Below are 16,995 nucleotides of genomic sequence, written 5' to 3' on the forward strand. Positions count from 1 at the left end.
TGGGGGAGAAATTGTGTTTGAAGGGAAAAGCTTGAAATGCATCCATTCCAATGGAACTCCACATACCTGGACAAAGCAGGAACAGGGACTCCTCTTGCTCGCATCGATGCTTTTCCACGGACAACTGGAACTTCTGCAGTTTCTGAGCCACCATTTAAATATGTTAATTCTTGAAGCTGTGCCTGTCTGATTTCGTCATTGTAGTCCTAAAACAAGGGGAAGGCAGAGTGAAAAAAAAAAATCTAATTGTTTACCCACCACTCTCAGCAAACATGTTTCCTGAAAGTTTCCTCTTAAAAAGTTGAACATTCCACTGAAAAAGTTTAATATACATAATAAGAAAGGAATAATATTCAGTCCAAATATTATTAGAGAATTCTACATAATAACTTCCATTTTTTTGCTCAGGCATGTTTTTCTTCCATTTGCATATATTTTTATGTAGCTTTACCAATTAAATGGCAAAGTTAAAATACTGCAGAGATAGAAGGAAAGCAGAAAAAAAAAATCAAGATCCCATATTCTGAACTGAGATCTAATTTGTAGCTTCAGCTGTAGAATGACTGTGCTAAAAGCAGGAAAAAGAGGAGAGAGAGAGAGAGTGTGTGTGAGAGAGTTGCAAAAGAGTAGAGAATAAATACACTTGAGAACAGCACAGCACATGAAAATGAAGGAATAGATTAGGAATCCACACTTTTAAAGTCAGGAGTTATAGAATAAACACAGGAATTCATTCAAGACACACACACACATCTAATAAGAAGAGCTCAAAAAATTAAATTCTATAATATGCAATGGTAAAAATATGCAATGGTAAAAATGCCAAGGACATATGGCTTATTTCTGTCTGCACAAATCCTCTACTTTCAAGGTCTAGTAAAAGCAAAGCTCATGTTTTTGTACACAGAATTAATATGGTACTTCTCAAGCACAGTTTTCAGGGACCTTGAGTCAACCCCCGAAACAAGCAGAGCACACAGGAATAAAGCAGACCCAGCACTGAACTCTGGAGATATAAGTATTTTTCTATCATTTCTCCTCCACTTAAAGTGAGCCAAGCAGAATGCAGCCATAAAGGTGAATTAAAGATAACTATTTTACCCAAAGTGCATCTGTATTAACTGAGTATCAAAATATTAATAGGTGCTCCCATAGGAACAAAGGGATACTTCTGATACAAAAGCTCTTCTGCAAATCCTCCCATTTCAAGAAGGAGGGGTTGTTCTAACACAACCCATTTTACAATTCAATGACAAAACAAAGAATCTGCATCTCACTGCAAATCTGAGTTTATTACATTTATTCACTAGACAGGGACCAAAAGATTGTCAGGCAGTCTTAAAGACTCTGAAACATAACCCTGCATTGAAAGGAGATTAAAACTTCCATGAATCCAAATCTCTCAATTATCCTTGAAACATTCTGCTTCTCCTAGACTTCTATAAATGGAAATAAAAAAATTGTCCTTTATATGCCATTGCTGAAGAAAGTTACATTAAAAGAAGCACCATTACAGCATTTTGTCCAAACTGCCTTAAATAGGTTCTGAAACTTAACTCCCAACTGCCCACCTGAGATCATCCTCTATTTAGCAGCAGAAACAAAACAACAAATATGAAAAAGGTCTAAAAGACTGAAATAACTGTTTCAAATGGCATAATTGAAGCTTTTGAGAAAAGAGTCCATTATTAAATGGCCAGGACCCAATACATGACCAATCCATCACAGGGAGTAGACTAAAAACAGGAAACTGAACACTATCCTGGCCAGCTAATGTACAGAAGCCCACTCTGTATTTTTTGTTTGTTGCTGGATCAGAGCTGGCTACAAATGCAAAATTCTATGTCCTGTATAGAACAAAACACCAAGACACTGTACCACCAACATACAATATCAAAGTTCTGACAGCCTATATCAGATGCCCTTATCATTTCTCCACAAGACATCTTTTTCAGAACTGTGCCCCTAGAAAAATACCTTTGATCATTTTATACTCAATTAATTTAATCCCTTAGCAAAGATGTGCTCGGGTTGCCACTGTGTGTGTTGGGTCCCTTTTCTTTTCTCCCTGATGCTTTCTCACTTTCCTGCAGCACATTACCAGACACAGCAGCAGCCTTAGGTCACGGAGAAGGGCTCCACTGTGCACAGCACAGAACAGAAAACATGGCCCTTATCACAGATGCCAGAGGCAGCAGGAGGATGCAGAGTGAAAGGGCAGTACAAGGCAGCCACGATAAGCTGCAGTGTTAATCCATTAGACTCAGAAATGGATTCCTCAATTAAAAGTAGCAGACGGTCAATTTATGAATGATCACTGCTGGAAACAGCACACTTCAAGTCAAATTAAGCAGACAATAATCTTTTCCTCACCTAGAAGATAGACATGGAAACCCTTTAGACTGCATCCCTCCTCTGAACAGCTTAGGCAGTGGCAGCAATTGAAATTAACTGCTGTTGAATTTCAACTGAACAGATGTACTCTCACTTGATGAATAAATTGCCTACCCTGACTGACTACAGTCTTATCCAGCCATGGATGGTGCATTTAAACCAAGATCCATGCAGGAGATTTTCATCCCACAAGTCCCCACACTCAGGTGATCTAACTAAACCTTCTTTAAAATAGTATCTATGATTTTCACCCAGTGAGATCAACACACTGGCAGCAGCTCTTCTCAGGATCACTCTAGCTTAAGACCTTATTTCAATTTATCACTCAAACCATTAGCAAAGCTATTTATTTATATCATGTTAGGACAGGTCTCTAAAAAACCCTTTGCAGCTTTGCAAAGCACTCGAGTAGATCTTTATCCTGACAGTGAGCAATCAATAATTACCAGGTTTCCAGCCATTTTACACCTTACAGTTGCTTGCCAGCTTACTTAAGGAGAAGTCTGTGAGAGCTTCCAAAGGCCACCAAGCTCTTCAAAATGCAATTAAATGCTATTTCATCACCACATCTTACAAACCAAATATGCAGAAGGTAGGACAGGCTACAGGAAAACGTTGAGCAGGAATCCTGCTCACATTGTCATATAATGGGTATAGATTGTTCTCTCAAAGACATTTCTATGCTTGGCTTTAAAGACAAGATAAACAAGAATCTCTGGTAACCAAAGGCAAAGGGTAATTAGTGCTGTATCTGTCAGAAGACAAATGACTGCCACTGCTCAGAAATTAAGCAAAACAGGCTAAGTTCTAATGGCCAAAACTGCCATAGCCATAGAAACACAGAATGGTTTGGGATGGAAAGGGCCTTAAAGACCATCTCATTCCAACTCTCCAGCCATGGGCAGGGACACCTTCCACTAGACCAGGATGCTCAGGCCCCATCCAGGCTGGCCTTGAGACCCTGGTATAATACAGGGGCAGGTGAGATTCAAAGGACCTGGCTTTTTGATCTGACAGTAATTCTGAGATAACCAGTACCAAGGACAACACCCACCAATCTAATACTCAAACAAGAGTGCTGACCAAAGAGTCTGGCCAGAATAAACAGAAGAACTAACGAGTCTGGCTAATTTAAAGGAAGGTAAAAGAATATACTTAAAGTCAGAAGCCACAATTCCAACTGCAGAAGAAAGGCAAGACTCAAGGCAACATAAGCACAGCCAAAAATACTCTCAAAACCAGTTTTTATGTTTTGGGTTGAGTCATGTCAATAGTTTAAATGAAATTACACCACTGCAGCTGCTTGAGGTAAAATTTCAATGCAAGGGTGCTTGCCCATGGATCCAGAGATGCAATAAGAGAGGCTGAGGCATTTTTGCTATAGTCAGCTAGCACAAGGATATTCTGTATTCTGCATTCTAGCACCAAACATGATGTTATGTTCAGCACTGATCTGAAAAATGAAGGTAACCATATTCATAAATGGGTCTAGCATCTAAAACTATAGGAAGTCAGAGTGACCCTAGATTGTAAGGAGAATGCAAATTATGATCATAATCATATATATTCATAGCAGGACATCTTTCCTGAAATAAAACAGGTAATTTCTTAAGCCACAACAGACCTTGGAGGAAAAAAACAAAAACAAACCACCAAGTTGCATTTGGCAGCAGTAACCAAACAGTAGTTCTAGAGAAGAAAAATCTGCTCCTTATTCCTTCAGTGGCTGCTGCAAAGGGGGGCAGGAGAAAGAGATTAAGGCATTTAGAGCAATTCTGATAAGCTTACATTTGAAAAGCCAAAGGGAAATTAAGACAGCGTTGGCTTGATCCCACAGTTCAGAAAAGATTATGTAGCATCAGTTCGGCTCAGTACAATAAAGATGCAATGATCAAAAAATAAAGATGGAAAAGTGTGTAACCACCAGTCAATGGAATTGCTCATTATCAGTCTGTAATTCTACTGGCTTAACACACTAATGACCAGGTTTTGATAAGCTTACTTCATTTATGGCAACATTAGGGAAATCAAGCTCAATGAAGAAAAATAAGACCTCTGATGAAGGGATCAGGCATATCCTTCCTTCCAGCACGTGCAAGAAGCATGCATCAAATTAAACATATTTCTATCTAAAAAAGGCAGCTGTTTGCTGTCTAGAATAGCTAAGAATTTAATTCTCCCTTATCTTTCCACACCATTAAATCATGAATCATGTAAATAGAGTAACCTTTGACATTATGACAACCCAGCATTCCTATAAATATTCTGTAGAGTATCCTCTGTCTGATGTGTTAGGATGTCTAAACAGTAGTATGCTCATTCACCTCTTCTCATATGCATCAAGAAAAAAGCAATTTGGAACCTGCAGACAAATGTACAATGTGAAGCTTGATTATTTATAAGATGAGAATATAACACCCAGGATATCTTTGCTTTTTAACCGTCCTAAAAAGTGCATCTACATTAGGGTTATTTCACATCAGGACATATTCCTACTGAACTTACTGCCAATTGTGCTTTATCATCCTTTGGTTCATCCCACAGTGTAGTATTGGGGCACATGGACTCACTTCATTCAGGCAAAAACAAGTCAGAAGAAACACTCAAGGAGCACACAGCTCCAGTCACCTGGAGACTTAGTTTCATAAAATATCTTGAGTTGGAAGGGACCAAGAGGGATCATTTAAGTCCAAATCCTGGCCCTGCACAGAACACTAGAATGCCACCAGGTGCCTGAGAGTACTGTCCATTTCTTGAACTCTCTCAGACTGGGTGCTGTGACCATTTCCCTGGGGAGCCTGTTCTAGTGCCTTACCACTCTCTGGGTGGTTACACAGATGTGGACTAGGTTTGGTACAAACTATAATTCCCAAAATACACACAGGAGCACTGTTAAGTCACCAGCACCAACTGCACAAGAGACAACCACAGCTGGTCCCCACTCTGGCACCACTCAGACATTTCCAAGCTGCTGTCACTCAGACACATACATCAGGAAACTTTCCTTGGCCAGGTCCCCACACTTCCCAGATCTGAACTAATAAAGACTAACACTTGGGCAACGTTTTCAGCAGTAAAAATAAACAGAAGTCAATGCACCTTAAGAATGCTTTGCTTTCTATACCATTCCTTTGATCACCAATATGGACTGAAGAAATGTTCACTTAAGAGCTAAAACAATTGGGAACTTCACACAGAGAAACATCACCTCAAGTGCTCCAGAGCTTCCTAAGAGAGGCTGGATTTTTTCAAGCATTTTAAGATTGCAAACAAGTAAGGTTGCTTCTTACATGAGGAGCAGATGAAGTTATCTTCTTATAGAAGACATTAGAAACCCATTATCTAGATATATCCCAAACCTGGAGTACACAAAATTGTACAGGAAACCAGATGTCACTGTATACACCCATACAATGGAAGCTGAAGTACACACCAGAGAACAAGTATAGCTCATGTATCACTAGTATTGTGATAAAAATGAAGATAAAAGATAAACCTGCATTGATTCTCAGCACTCAACACTAAACCAGGATTACAAGTGAGAGAAATACTAAAGCTTCAAATGTAATAATTCTTAAATAGAACTGATGCTTCAAATGTACCAACAAAACATGAAAGGCACACATTTCACAGATTTTTACAATTATTTGTAGTCTGTGATACTTTGCATAGGACTAGTTAAACAAGAAAAAGTTTCTCTTTTACTGTAGGTCAAGTCATGAGATTTGTGTGGACAGTTACAGTAATTGCCTGTATAAAAATGCAAGTATTTGACAATCATAATTTCTTTCACAAAGGAAATCAAGCAACATGACCTGACCAATATTGTGCACTGTTCAGAATCACAGAACAATTTGAGTTGGAAAGGACCTTAAACATCATCTAGTTCCAACCCCCTGCCATGGGCAGAGACACCTTTGCTAGACCAACTTACTCAGTTTTAGAGATAAAATTTCTCACTCAAGACTACCAGAATTCTCATTAAAAAAAAATACTAACAGGGATGAGGAACTTCTTGATTTCTTCCAATGCATGTCCCATTCTGGCATATGCTTCTGCAGGTGGAGCAAATACTTCAATTAAAACATGTAGGTCATCATTTAGGTGGAAATACTTTGCCTCTCCACTTTTTCTCAACTCTTCCTCCTAGGAGATAAGAAAAACATTGTTTTTACACATTCTTGTTTGAAACACTGTAATGCAAGTGTTGAAGTTTCTCCAGAGGAATTTGCAGACCCTGTTCACTCATGTTCAGATGTCTGCAAATAAAAAAGTAACATGAAGTAAGAGCCAACAGCTTCTGCTCACATACAGAAACTGTAGCACAAGGAGGAATGCTTCCAAGAGTTTTCCCAGGTGCACCAGTTTCATGAAGACACTCTTTTCTTGAAAGTAAAGTCTACAGAAACAGGTTTGATCTAATATTCCATAAGAACAAGCTTCTTTTACCAATATTATTTCAATCTCAGTATTACTATGCTGTTCTCACTGAAGTTTTTATCCAATGAGTGCATCCTTCACAGAACTGTGCTATTTGGACATTAAGCTAACAGCATATGAAATGAGGGAAGAGAACATTAGCAAAAAGAGTTCACTAGCTATTTCAGTAGCAAGCCAATTTCTTTCATCTTCCTTCACCCAACCCACTTCAATGACTGCAAAGCTGAGTTCAATGGAGTAAAGCAGAGCTCAGTTCTCAAATACTGACATTCACATGGAAAATATTCACAGACCAAAAGTGCAGCACCTGCTTTTTTCAGGCTGCCCCTTGGTCGTGTGTACTTGACTGGTCCAAAGGGATGAAACCAGCACTAAAAATAATTTCATTGCTTTACCAGATAACATTGCATCAAATAATGAGCAGTTCTGTTGTCTAAAAAACTTCCCTGCAGCTTCCCATATTTGGAAAGCACCAGGTAAGGACTTCACCCTTAAGATTCCTAAATTTGTAAGCTGCAAAGATAGCTGAAATCTCCCCTGCACACCCCTGATTATGGGTTGAGATTTATATGTGACAATCCATTTCTGCTCCTCATGAATAACCTTCTTATCAACATGATTTGTGCTTAACTATGAATGAAGATGTTTAAAACAGGAAAGAAAACCCAAAAATCAGCCCAGATCACTGTCAGAGCACCCAGACCAAGAATATTAAGAGGTCACTTAGGAGGATTAGACTCTGTCAGTAAAATCATTATTTTGTCAATAAAAATAAGAGATCATAAAAATAGAAAGTAACCCAATATAAACATCACAGCTCATATATTTAGTTTTAATAGGAACTGCTTCTCAGTTAAATACTTTAGGCACAGTTACTCAAAACATATGAGCCACTGGCACTGGAAGCTATTTGAGTTCCCCATATTAGTATGCACTTGCGCCACACGTTCCCTGTCACTTTCTCCTAAAGAGGAAAAAAAAAATCACTGTGCAGTTAGTTTGTGCAGAAAACAGAGCACTAAGAAACTTCCTTTCTGTGCTTATTGATCAAGTTGGCTGATAAAAGCAATAAGCAATAGAAGAGTCACCATCTTCTGCACCGGATCTGGTAAAAAAGCATTTCAATCAGCGCTTTCAAAAGAACATATAGAATTTCAAAGCAGGTTTTTTTCAGATCATTCCCATAACCAAGCTTGTAAGATCACTCTGTGCTTTTTTGGCTAAGTTCACTTTATTATTGTACTTTATTTCAGTTCTGTAACACGACTTGGCAATGCTTCCATTACTTTCTCCATTACTTGCAGGGCCAGAAGTTGGACTTTGATGATCCATGTGGGTACCTTCTAGCTCGGGACATTCTGTGGTTCTATGAAAACACTACACACTGAAACTCTTATAACAGCACACAAATGAAAATGAGCTCACTCACTCACTGGTTACATCTGACAACCTTGGGAACACATTAAGCATTTCAGGTTTTTTTTGTTTCCCACGAAGACCAACACAAAAGCCACAACTCGTTCCCATTCCAGTTTCCCTCTTTGACAGCAATTTAGCTCCCATAAAATTCTCTGCCTTCCATTACTTGACATCTATTGCCTGCATGTGGAATACTGGAATCTACTGCCTGCATATTCCACTGCACGTGGAATCTTGGCTTGACTGGCCAAAGAGAGACATTGACCAATAATCAAAATGAGGATTTCCTATGCTTTTTATTTGTTCCAATTTTCATTACAAGGTTTGTTCCCCCCCTCAGAAATTTAAGGTAAGTATCAAAACTCCACTGGCATAGTCAGGCCTTACCTTTGTCTTGTCCCTCATGGAACCTTTTCCCAAAATAGACATTTTTGTCAGTGTTTCTTCCTGTAAACGCTTTAGAGAATTACCACGTGGACCCAAAAGTTTTCCCACAAAGTTGAACTGTAGAAAACAAAGAAACAAAGAAAAAAGCCAACACATTAACTTCATTGGATTTTTAATAGTAAATTAATAAGCAATAAGTAAATTAAAAGGGATATTTTACTGAAACAGCTTTTGGCCATAGGTGCAAATGATTAGATCATAAATTTAAAAATATTAAGTACAATCACATAGCACAATAAATAGAATGTCAGTGGCTCCAGCAACACAGAAGTATATGAACTCAAGGATAACTTGGTGTCCAATACAGGCTGCCAGGTCAAGAGGAGCCTGTTGACAAAGCCCTCTTGCTCCAGCTGACAGGAGGCATCGTGCCCAAGGCTTCTGTCCTACTGAGGGATTCCAACCAGACCAACACCTGCTGGAAAAGTGGCAAGGCAAGCTGCAGGCAACCCTGGAGACTCCTGGAATGCATGTGGGACAATTTCCTGGCCCAGATAACAGACAGACCTGCCAGGGGAGGCATGATGGGATCTGCTGTCACCAAGGCAAATGAGCTCAATGGGGACACCAGGACTGGAGGCAGCGATCGTGCATGGGATGTGGATCAGGTTAGGAGTAAAGCTGGGCTCAGGAATTTTAGGGAAGCAGACTTCCAGCTCTTTGGGGAGCTAGTCAGTGGGATCCCCTGAGAGACTGCCCTCAGGGATGAGGGAGTGCAACAGAGCTGGCACATCTTTAAGGAATTCTTCTATTGAACAGAGGAGTTAGTGATGCCCAGCAGCAAGAATTCAGGCAAGAGACCTGCATGGCTGAGAAGGGACAGGCTGATCAAACTAAAGGGCAAGAAATAAATACACAGACAATGGGAAGTTAAGACAGGTGACCTGGGAAGAATATAGAGATGAAGTCTGGTTGTGTAGAGCTGGGGTGAGGAAGGCCCAAGCACAGCTGAAATTGAATCTGTCAAAAGACACAAAGAGCAACAGAAAGGGCTTCTCCAGACATCCCAACCAGAAAAGGAAGGTTAAAGAAGGTATTGTTCCCCCTTTGCCTTGATAAACAATGCTGGAAAACTGGTTACAACAGATAAGAAGGTTGAGATATTCAACAACTGAAGTGACACAATCACGTTAAAAAGATAGTTTTAGGCAGAAATAAAATATACTGATGCTGAACAGCAAATGAACTTAGATACACGTTAGATACACTCAAATTTAAGAAACAGTTTTTAAGTTCTTTGCTTGTCCCTCTACTACTGTGTCACTGAAGAGCCAAGATGGGCTGCACTGATCTCCCTGTTCATCTGGAGTTACCTGAAGGGACCTAACAATGGGGCAATGGCAGTCCCAAATCTCTTGCTGCTACACTGGAAAGTGCTGATGGAACAAAAGCCCAGCTGCAGTCACCCTTCAATGGAGAAAGTGTACAGCTCCAGTTCATTCTTTCAGTTTTGGACAAAAAGGAAAACAAGCACTAAAGGTCAACTAAATATGGAAATACAAGTTTATTCCTCTTACTAGTTGAACATTCAATTCCCAATGTAGACCTGACACAATACTATTGACAAAATGGCTTACAGATTACAAAAGCCCACAGAGCTTACTAAATTTAAGGCCTTGCATGAACCTCTCTTTTCTGAAATTATCAGGTCACATCAAGAAATTCTCAGGGAATTTCTTTTTATTTTTTTATTAGAGTTGTCCATTTTTTTCATATAGGTCCTAAGATACAGTCAATAAAAATATTAATCAGAAAGATTGAACAGATACAGGCAGAAATTTCCCTCGCTGAGAATATTCAGGACTCAAGGCCACTGATGTGGTCCTGTGCAATTTAATTTATAATCATTATTTCAACAGAAGGTTGAACATCTGAAGGCACAGATGTTCTCTAGAGATTCCTTTATCTTGGACTTCTGATTTTATTGTTTCTGAAGATATAACTAAGGAAAGCAAACAAAGTGAAACAATTTGTAACAAATTTGAACCTCGAGATGTCAATTACTCCTTATCAAGAGTTTCCTCAAAGGAAGCTCATAGTTCAGCTCGAAGTAAAGCTTTCATGTAGAGCAACTCCACCTCAGTTTTTCAACCATTACTTAAGATTACTTATGTCTACTTATAACAGCCTTTTAAGCTATTTGGAACAAAAATAAACACTTACTCTTTACTGCAGCTATATTCTTTCAGTTAAAACCAAGTAGTTTAATGTTGTGTAAATCTAAAACTTGACGTACCAAACTTTAATAACTCCAAAAGTTGTCATCTTTTAAAAACCATGAAATCTCTAGTGCCAAAGTCAGACACTACAGAAGCTATACAAGGACTGCACAGATGATATGTTCTAGACACATTTAATGAACATGAAAATGTATTGTCTGCATCCTGAGATCCACTGAACTATTCTTTTCTGCGTGCTGAGGCTCCAAATATTTGATTTGACAAGTCTGAAACATAAGAAACTTGTGTTGCAAGTCTGAAATTCTGCTGATTTAAAAGCACAATGCTTCTAGGTGTAGCTTAAAAGCACAAACAAAGGTTAGTAAAATATGGCTTGAAACACACTCACAAAGCATTTTTGCTCCCACATAACAAAATTGAGAGGCTTTGGAACATTTCAGTTGATTAATCCATAAATAAAACCCATTTATGATATTGAAGAAATCCTTTCAGTAAAAAACAGATTATTTACTTTGAACAGGTATTGCATTTTGTTCAAACTATTGGTTTATCTCCCTTTTACATCAAATTGGAAGTATCTGATCAAAGGCTTATTTTGAGATATTTCATAGATACAGAAACACTCAAAGTATCAGTCACTAAGTTACTATTATTACTTATACACTGCTTTCAATCAAATAACATAATATCTCAAACCTAAAGGTACACATCCAGCTCACAGTAAAAGAATAAGTTACTCACAAAATTAACAAATCCTGTTTATGCACTGGTGTTACAGAAGCAAGTAAGCGGGGCAGACCCAGGTTAGCTTTTACACAAGATTGCTCACATACAAGTTGCATGGGTGCTTCCAATGTTCCACATTTAGGGTTTATTTGCCCCAAGAGCACAAGAACAAAGAAAAAAATTCAGGTTTATTATTGAACTCAAGCTTATAAACTATCTTTGAATTAGATACACTGCAGAGTAGCAAACACAAATCTGAGCAGCTCTGGCTCAGTCAGATCAGTCACATTCACAAGTGCTGGATCAGAATCAGACATGCCAGATTCCCCTCTTTACTCACCCCTCTCAAACAGCACAGTCACCTCCAAGCTGCTGTAAATAACAAAAATTGTCCTCACCTCCACCAGCTTCAGCTTAACACTGCATTAAAGCAGTCACACTGTATTCCAGTGCAAGCTGGTGAAGTTTCCAGTTCTACAGGACAGATGAACTCCTAAGAGTCAACCACAAATGTCACTCTACACTGGATCACCTTTGTCAAATCAGGAATTGTCCCTGCACTAAGACAGCTTCTAACGTATTAGGTAAGTTCCAGTAAACTATGGACAATGGCAAATAAAGGAGGAGATAAAGTCTCCAACTCAAATTTGCTTCCAGAGCAGCTCTGAAGGATTTGGCAAACATAGTATCTCAAGCAAAATTAAAGACATCTTTGCAAAAACAATCTCAAGACTCAGATGAACAGACCTGGGAGGAAACAATTAGATAAAATGGGAAAAATTAGCACTTCAGCTACACTTCTAACCAAATAATATTCTGCTGTTGGTAAATGTTACCCTCTGAACAAAATGTCATCTGATAATACATTCATTTGATTTTTCTCTTGACCATGGTGTCCATTAGCTGACAAATACTGGTTAACTGTACTGAAGGAGTGGATGTGTTTCCCTTTTACAGATTACCCTGAAGTCTGTAACAAAAATCTCCAATTTAAAATACATCTTTAATATAAAACATCTTTCACAACCGAAGCAACGAAAAAAATTTATTATACGGTTTTTGCTTAAAAATTGTCTCCTTTCTTAGGTGTTCATAAATCCTCATTTTAAGAAGCATTTTTTCAGTTATGTTACAATGGAGATTATGGGCTTCCCTTTGTAGCACCCATTTCCTCAGAATCACCAAATCAAAACATGAGTTGAACAGTTGTCTAGAGATTTGCTTCCTTACCACAGCACTGCAGGAAACTATTCCCTGAAAACTTTTCTGGAGAAAGACAGTTACAAAGAACATTCAAAGAACATGATACTCTCTTCAGAACCATTTGATCTACTATATGAATTATAACAAAAAGAAAAAAAAGTCTAATGTCAGTGCTACAGCATTTTTAAATGTATGTATTACAGAAAAGGGGATATAATAGAAAAAGTAATCCTTGTTTATCCCCAACCAAGGCAAGTCTGCTAAGAATGGTTCATCCAGCTTAAAACACTTAGTGAAAGTATAAATGCTTGACCAAATGCTTTCCTCTACAGCTTTAAGCACTCCATTGTTATTAAAGCCATGGAAAGCTTTCTTGACATATTAGTTTTCTGTAATGGTTTCTCTGTGACAGGGTCACTAGATAAAAAAGAAGTTAAGATTCAGAGCACTTTCCCCTAGAATGACCTGAAACAAGGCAAACTTCAAAGTTTTTCCTATTCATCTCAGAAAGTTAAAGTCTTTATAGAAAGATAAGTGCTTCAAGCATCAATGTTGCACCACAAACTACATTCCTTCATGCAACATGGTAATAGGTCTTTAAACATTTATTCAAAGCAGAAAGCTTGGTCAATTTTACTATAAAGTTGCTCAAAAGTTCTCTCTGCTATTACTATTGATGCTTGTTCCTCCACATTACTTCTGGTTATGCAATAACATTTTCTCATTTCTGCTTTAAGAAATGAGCTATTATGAAAAATTGCTTTCTAACTAGTCATGTGATTAAAATATTAATCTCTCCATGACTTTACATAACGATGGCAGATATATTGCACATGACAATGATATTTTAAAACAGGTATTTTCGCTTTAGAAGTTGAGCTAAAAGGCTTAAATGGATACCAGTTCCACAAGTCAGTAACTTTTGAGAAAATATATTTAAAGTATCACTTTGGGGAACAACAGACCATTTCTTCCTAACTTCTGAGATTTACCCAGTATTTAAGTGTAGATTTATGGGCAACTTTTAAAATGGTATCCTGTCAAAATGGAAATAATTATTCCCCACAGTTTTGATCCATCTCCTGGAAAGCCATCACGATTCCATTTACCATCCATGAAAGCTATTTTTTTCACCTAATTCAGAACACCCAAATTCAGCAAACTTTCAAAGCAAAATCAGGTTCTGAGACTAAACTACTTCACAATGCATATTCATTCATGTATGGGAGGGGGTAACACCTTCCTGCCTCTCAAGTACACAACAAAGCTCTAAAACACCTTTCACACGTGATGGCTCGTCATAGCAGAACTGGGACAGATCCAGAATCCCTCCACAACTACACCAAGACCTTCCTTGAGTAGCCAGCTCACCTTTTATGCCTTTAAGTCTGGGTAAGTTTGAAGATTATTTTCAAGCATGAAACACAAAAGAAATACGGGTATACAGGTTTAAGCAGCACATTTTCACAAACAACCCGGAGTCAGTTGAAGTATTCAGCAGATCAAACAAGTCACTCTAACCTCAGTGCCCTAAGCTGACAAGATCTCATTCCCCTACCTGCAGTTTCAACACCCAGCATGCACATGGACTCCTTTCTATAGGTCAGTTCTACCTCAAAAAGTTGGCCCTTTTCCTATAAGGCTGCATGAAATCCCACCCTCACTAATCCTTACTTGTAGTACATGTCCCAGTTACAATAGGATTGCAGACAGCATTACCAAAGCTTATTCAAGCTTCACCTAAATACTTCAGATTAATTTCTGTATCACAGCTCTTCAGGCCTCTTGGAGGCATCTGCAGAGCTGGACCAAACCAAAAAACTCTAAGACCCTGCACAACCATATTCTGAAAAGATGTGACTGGGCCTGCAATCAGTAGAGGAGTTTTCACAAGGTTTTGTCTTGGCAGGTAAGACTATCTGTCACCATATCAAGGCATTTTAAATCAGGGACTTTCTTACAGTAAATAACACAAGGAAATTTATTCAAATGCACAACCAGCTTCAAGGGGAAACTGAACATAGATCCTGGGATTAACCATCTTGAGTTATTTCATAGCTCAGACAAAATTCAGGTTGTCTTGGTTATTCCATCACCTTCCATCAAGGCCCAGGTATGAAAAAAACCCATTTAGACCAACTATCTGTAGCATCAGATTAGGCATGTTAAGTAACACTACCAAGGGTTGAGTAAGACAAAGGTTCCCAGTGAAAGGATTTTATTACAGAGTATCACAGAAAGAACCAAGATCTCTAGGCAGGAGGCCAGTTAAGAACCAGGAACACTCAAGTATTTGTGCACTAAGCAAAAGACCAAAAACTCGTAATTTTTCAGGGTGAGCAAAGATGCCTAAAAAAGTGCAATACACACTTTTGAATGTGAGGTCTACCAGTTTCTTTTCCAACAGAAACCCAGCTGCTCTGCACTTGAGTTGAAGAGCTTCTGCTGCACTTAACCTGTCACCTTGCAGGGCTGTCAGAGGTAATTGCACAGGACCCAGCCATGGGCTCATGAGAATGGATCTGACAGGACAGGAAATGTGAGCAAGCATTACCATGCCAGGCTGATCTGATCAGAGCCTGGACTGCCTGACCTGTGGGGAGGCTATTATGATTTATTCAAGGAATCAGAGTTACAGAAAAGTTTTAAAGAAGGAAAAGGGAATGCAATATACATTTCAGGTCTAGCAAGCTATCTTGCTTGGGGGCAGGGCACTGATGGGTTGTTTAGGTTCACAGACCTCTTTCATAACCAAAAACTAGGATAGGATTAATTAAATATCAATATACGTAAACAGCAGAGGCATCTTTCTTTCCCAGAGTCATACCTGGCAAATATAAACAAAGGAATAATTATCTACCAACCCTGTCAAAGGAGTTCAGATTTGTCATGCACAGCTTGTCCCTAGTGAAGCCACCTTGGCTGTCACCAATCAGCCAACAAGTATAAACATCCAACACATGCACTCCACACACAGTTCAGGGGAACCAAGATGATTGGAACAACCCCATATCCATCCCACAGATCCTGACAAAGCATCTCTAACTTCTGATCCCTCCTCTGAACACATGAACTAGAAATAGGATTAGCAACTCAAAAATTTATTGATGCAAAAAGACTTTGTTCTCCCATGTCCAGGCATCTAAAACTCATGTCACTTACTGCAGACTACAGAATGCCAGGATAAGGTTCTTGGTTTGCCATGTTGAAGCTATGTAATTTTGTGCAATGTGTCATAATTTATTAAATCTCAAAAATAAAACCACAAGCAATAGCAAATTGCAGTGACTCCTTGTGGTTTAGGGCAGGTGCTTTTCAGAGGTATCAGGAGTACCTATCATAATTCTGAGACTCCCTATACAGTGAGAAATTTTAGTTCATTTTGACTCTACAGAACCTTTAATGAGCAACCTTTAGCAAATATCCATCTATATGCTATAAAATGGAAATTTCTGAGAGAAGTTGAGCCCCCAAAAATTGGGGTAAAAATATTCTTAAATATTAAGTATCTAGGATTTTATTCACTTAGGCAGAAGAGAGATTTATGTGAACAGAAATACCAATATTTTCCTTTCTATGGAGCAGTCCTAGTAGAGATGCAGGAACTCACATGACATGTCTGTTCTGCACAGCTGTTTTATTTTGCAACCCTGGACCTGCCTGGACATAAGTTCAGGCTTCCTTCCATAGCACACTCCAGGCTTTATTCCAGTTCAGTGTCCTTATGGGTCAGAATCAAATCTCTAGTCATTCAAAATATGGCAAGGACTTTCCTACCAGCTATCCTAAATAATTTCAGTGTTTAGTCCTATAAGGAAAGTTGACACTAGATAAAGAAGCAGAAGTATCTTTCAGAAGGAAGTGTTTCCCTTTTTAATAGCCAGCTTGCCTTTCTTGCCCCTGAGCCCAAGTATCTACATCTCAACATTTAGAAGAAAAACATTCTGTTTGCAAACACTGACCAAGGAGTAAGGGGTTCCTGTATTTTACCTTCCCATCTTCATGTTTCTGCATGCTTGTATATAGCTCTACTTAGCCATAAAATGACTTAAGCCAGAGTTCCAAAGAGGTGCCCACATGATGTGCAGCCTTGCACTCACTCAAGGAATATTTCATGAAACTTTGAACAGCAGCAAAGAAATCCCTGCAAGTTATCCTGCACAGGCCTGTGAGAAAAACACTAATA

The 16,995-nt window shown here is 38.7% G+C and overlaps 1 protein-coding gene across 1 annotated transcript in view; it reads right to left on the bottom strand.

Annotated features, from left to right (window-relative positions):
* The window catches only part of KHDRBS3 (KH RNA binding domain containing, signal transduction associated 3), an 82,249-nt gene that overhangs the window by 37,922 nt on the left and 27,332 nt on the right, over positions 1–16,995 (bottom strand). The window contains exons 3-5 of the mRNA XM_084209883.1: positions 8,641–8,757; positions 6,394–6,540; positions 67–206 (exon numbers count right to left, since the gene is read on the bottom strand). Coding sequence (XP_084066009.1) covers positions 67–206; positions 6,394–6,540; positions 8,641–8,757 — 404 coding nt within the window. The remainder of the gene's footprint in view (positions 1–66; positions 207–6,393; positions 6,541–8,640; positions 8,758–16,995) is intronic.

The sequence above is a fragment of the Fringilla coelebs genome (genome assembly GCF_963513975.1).
Source record: "Fringilla coelebs genome assembly, chromosome: 1".
Lineage (NCBI taxonomy): Eukaryota > Metazoa > Chordata > Aves > Passeriformes > Fringillidae > Fringilla > Fringilla coelebs.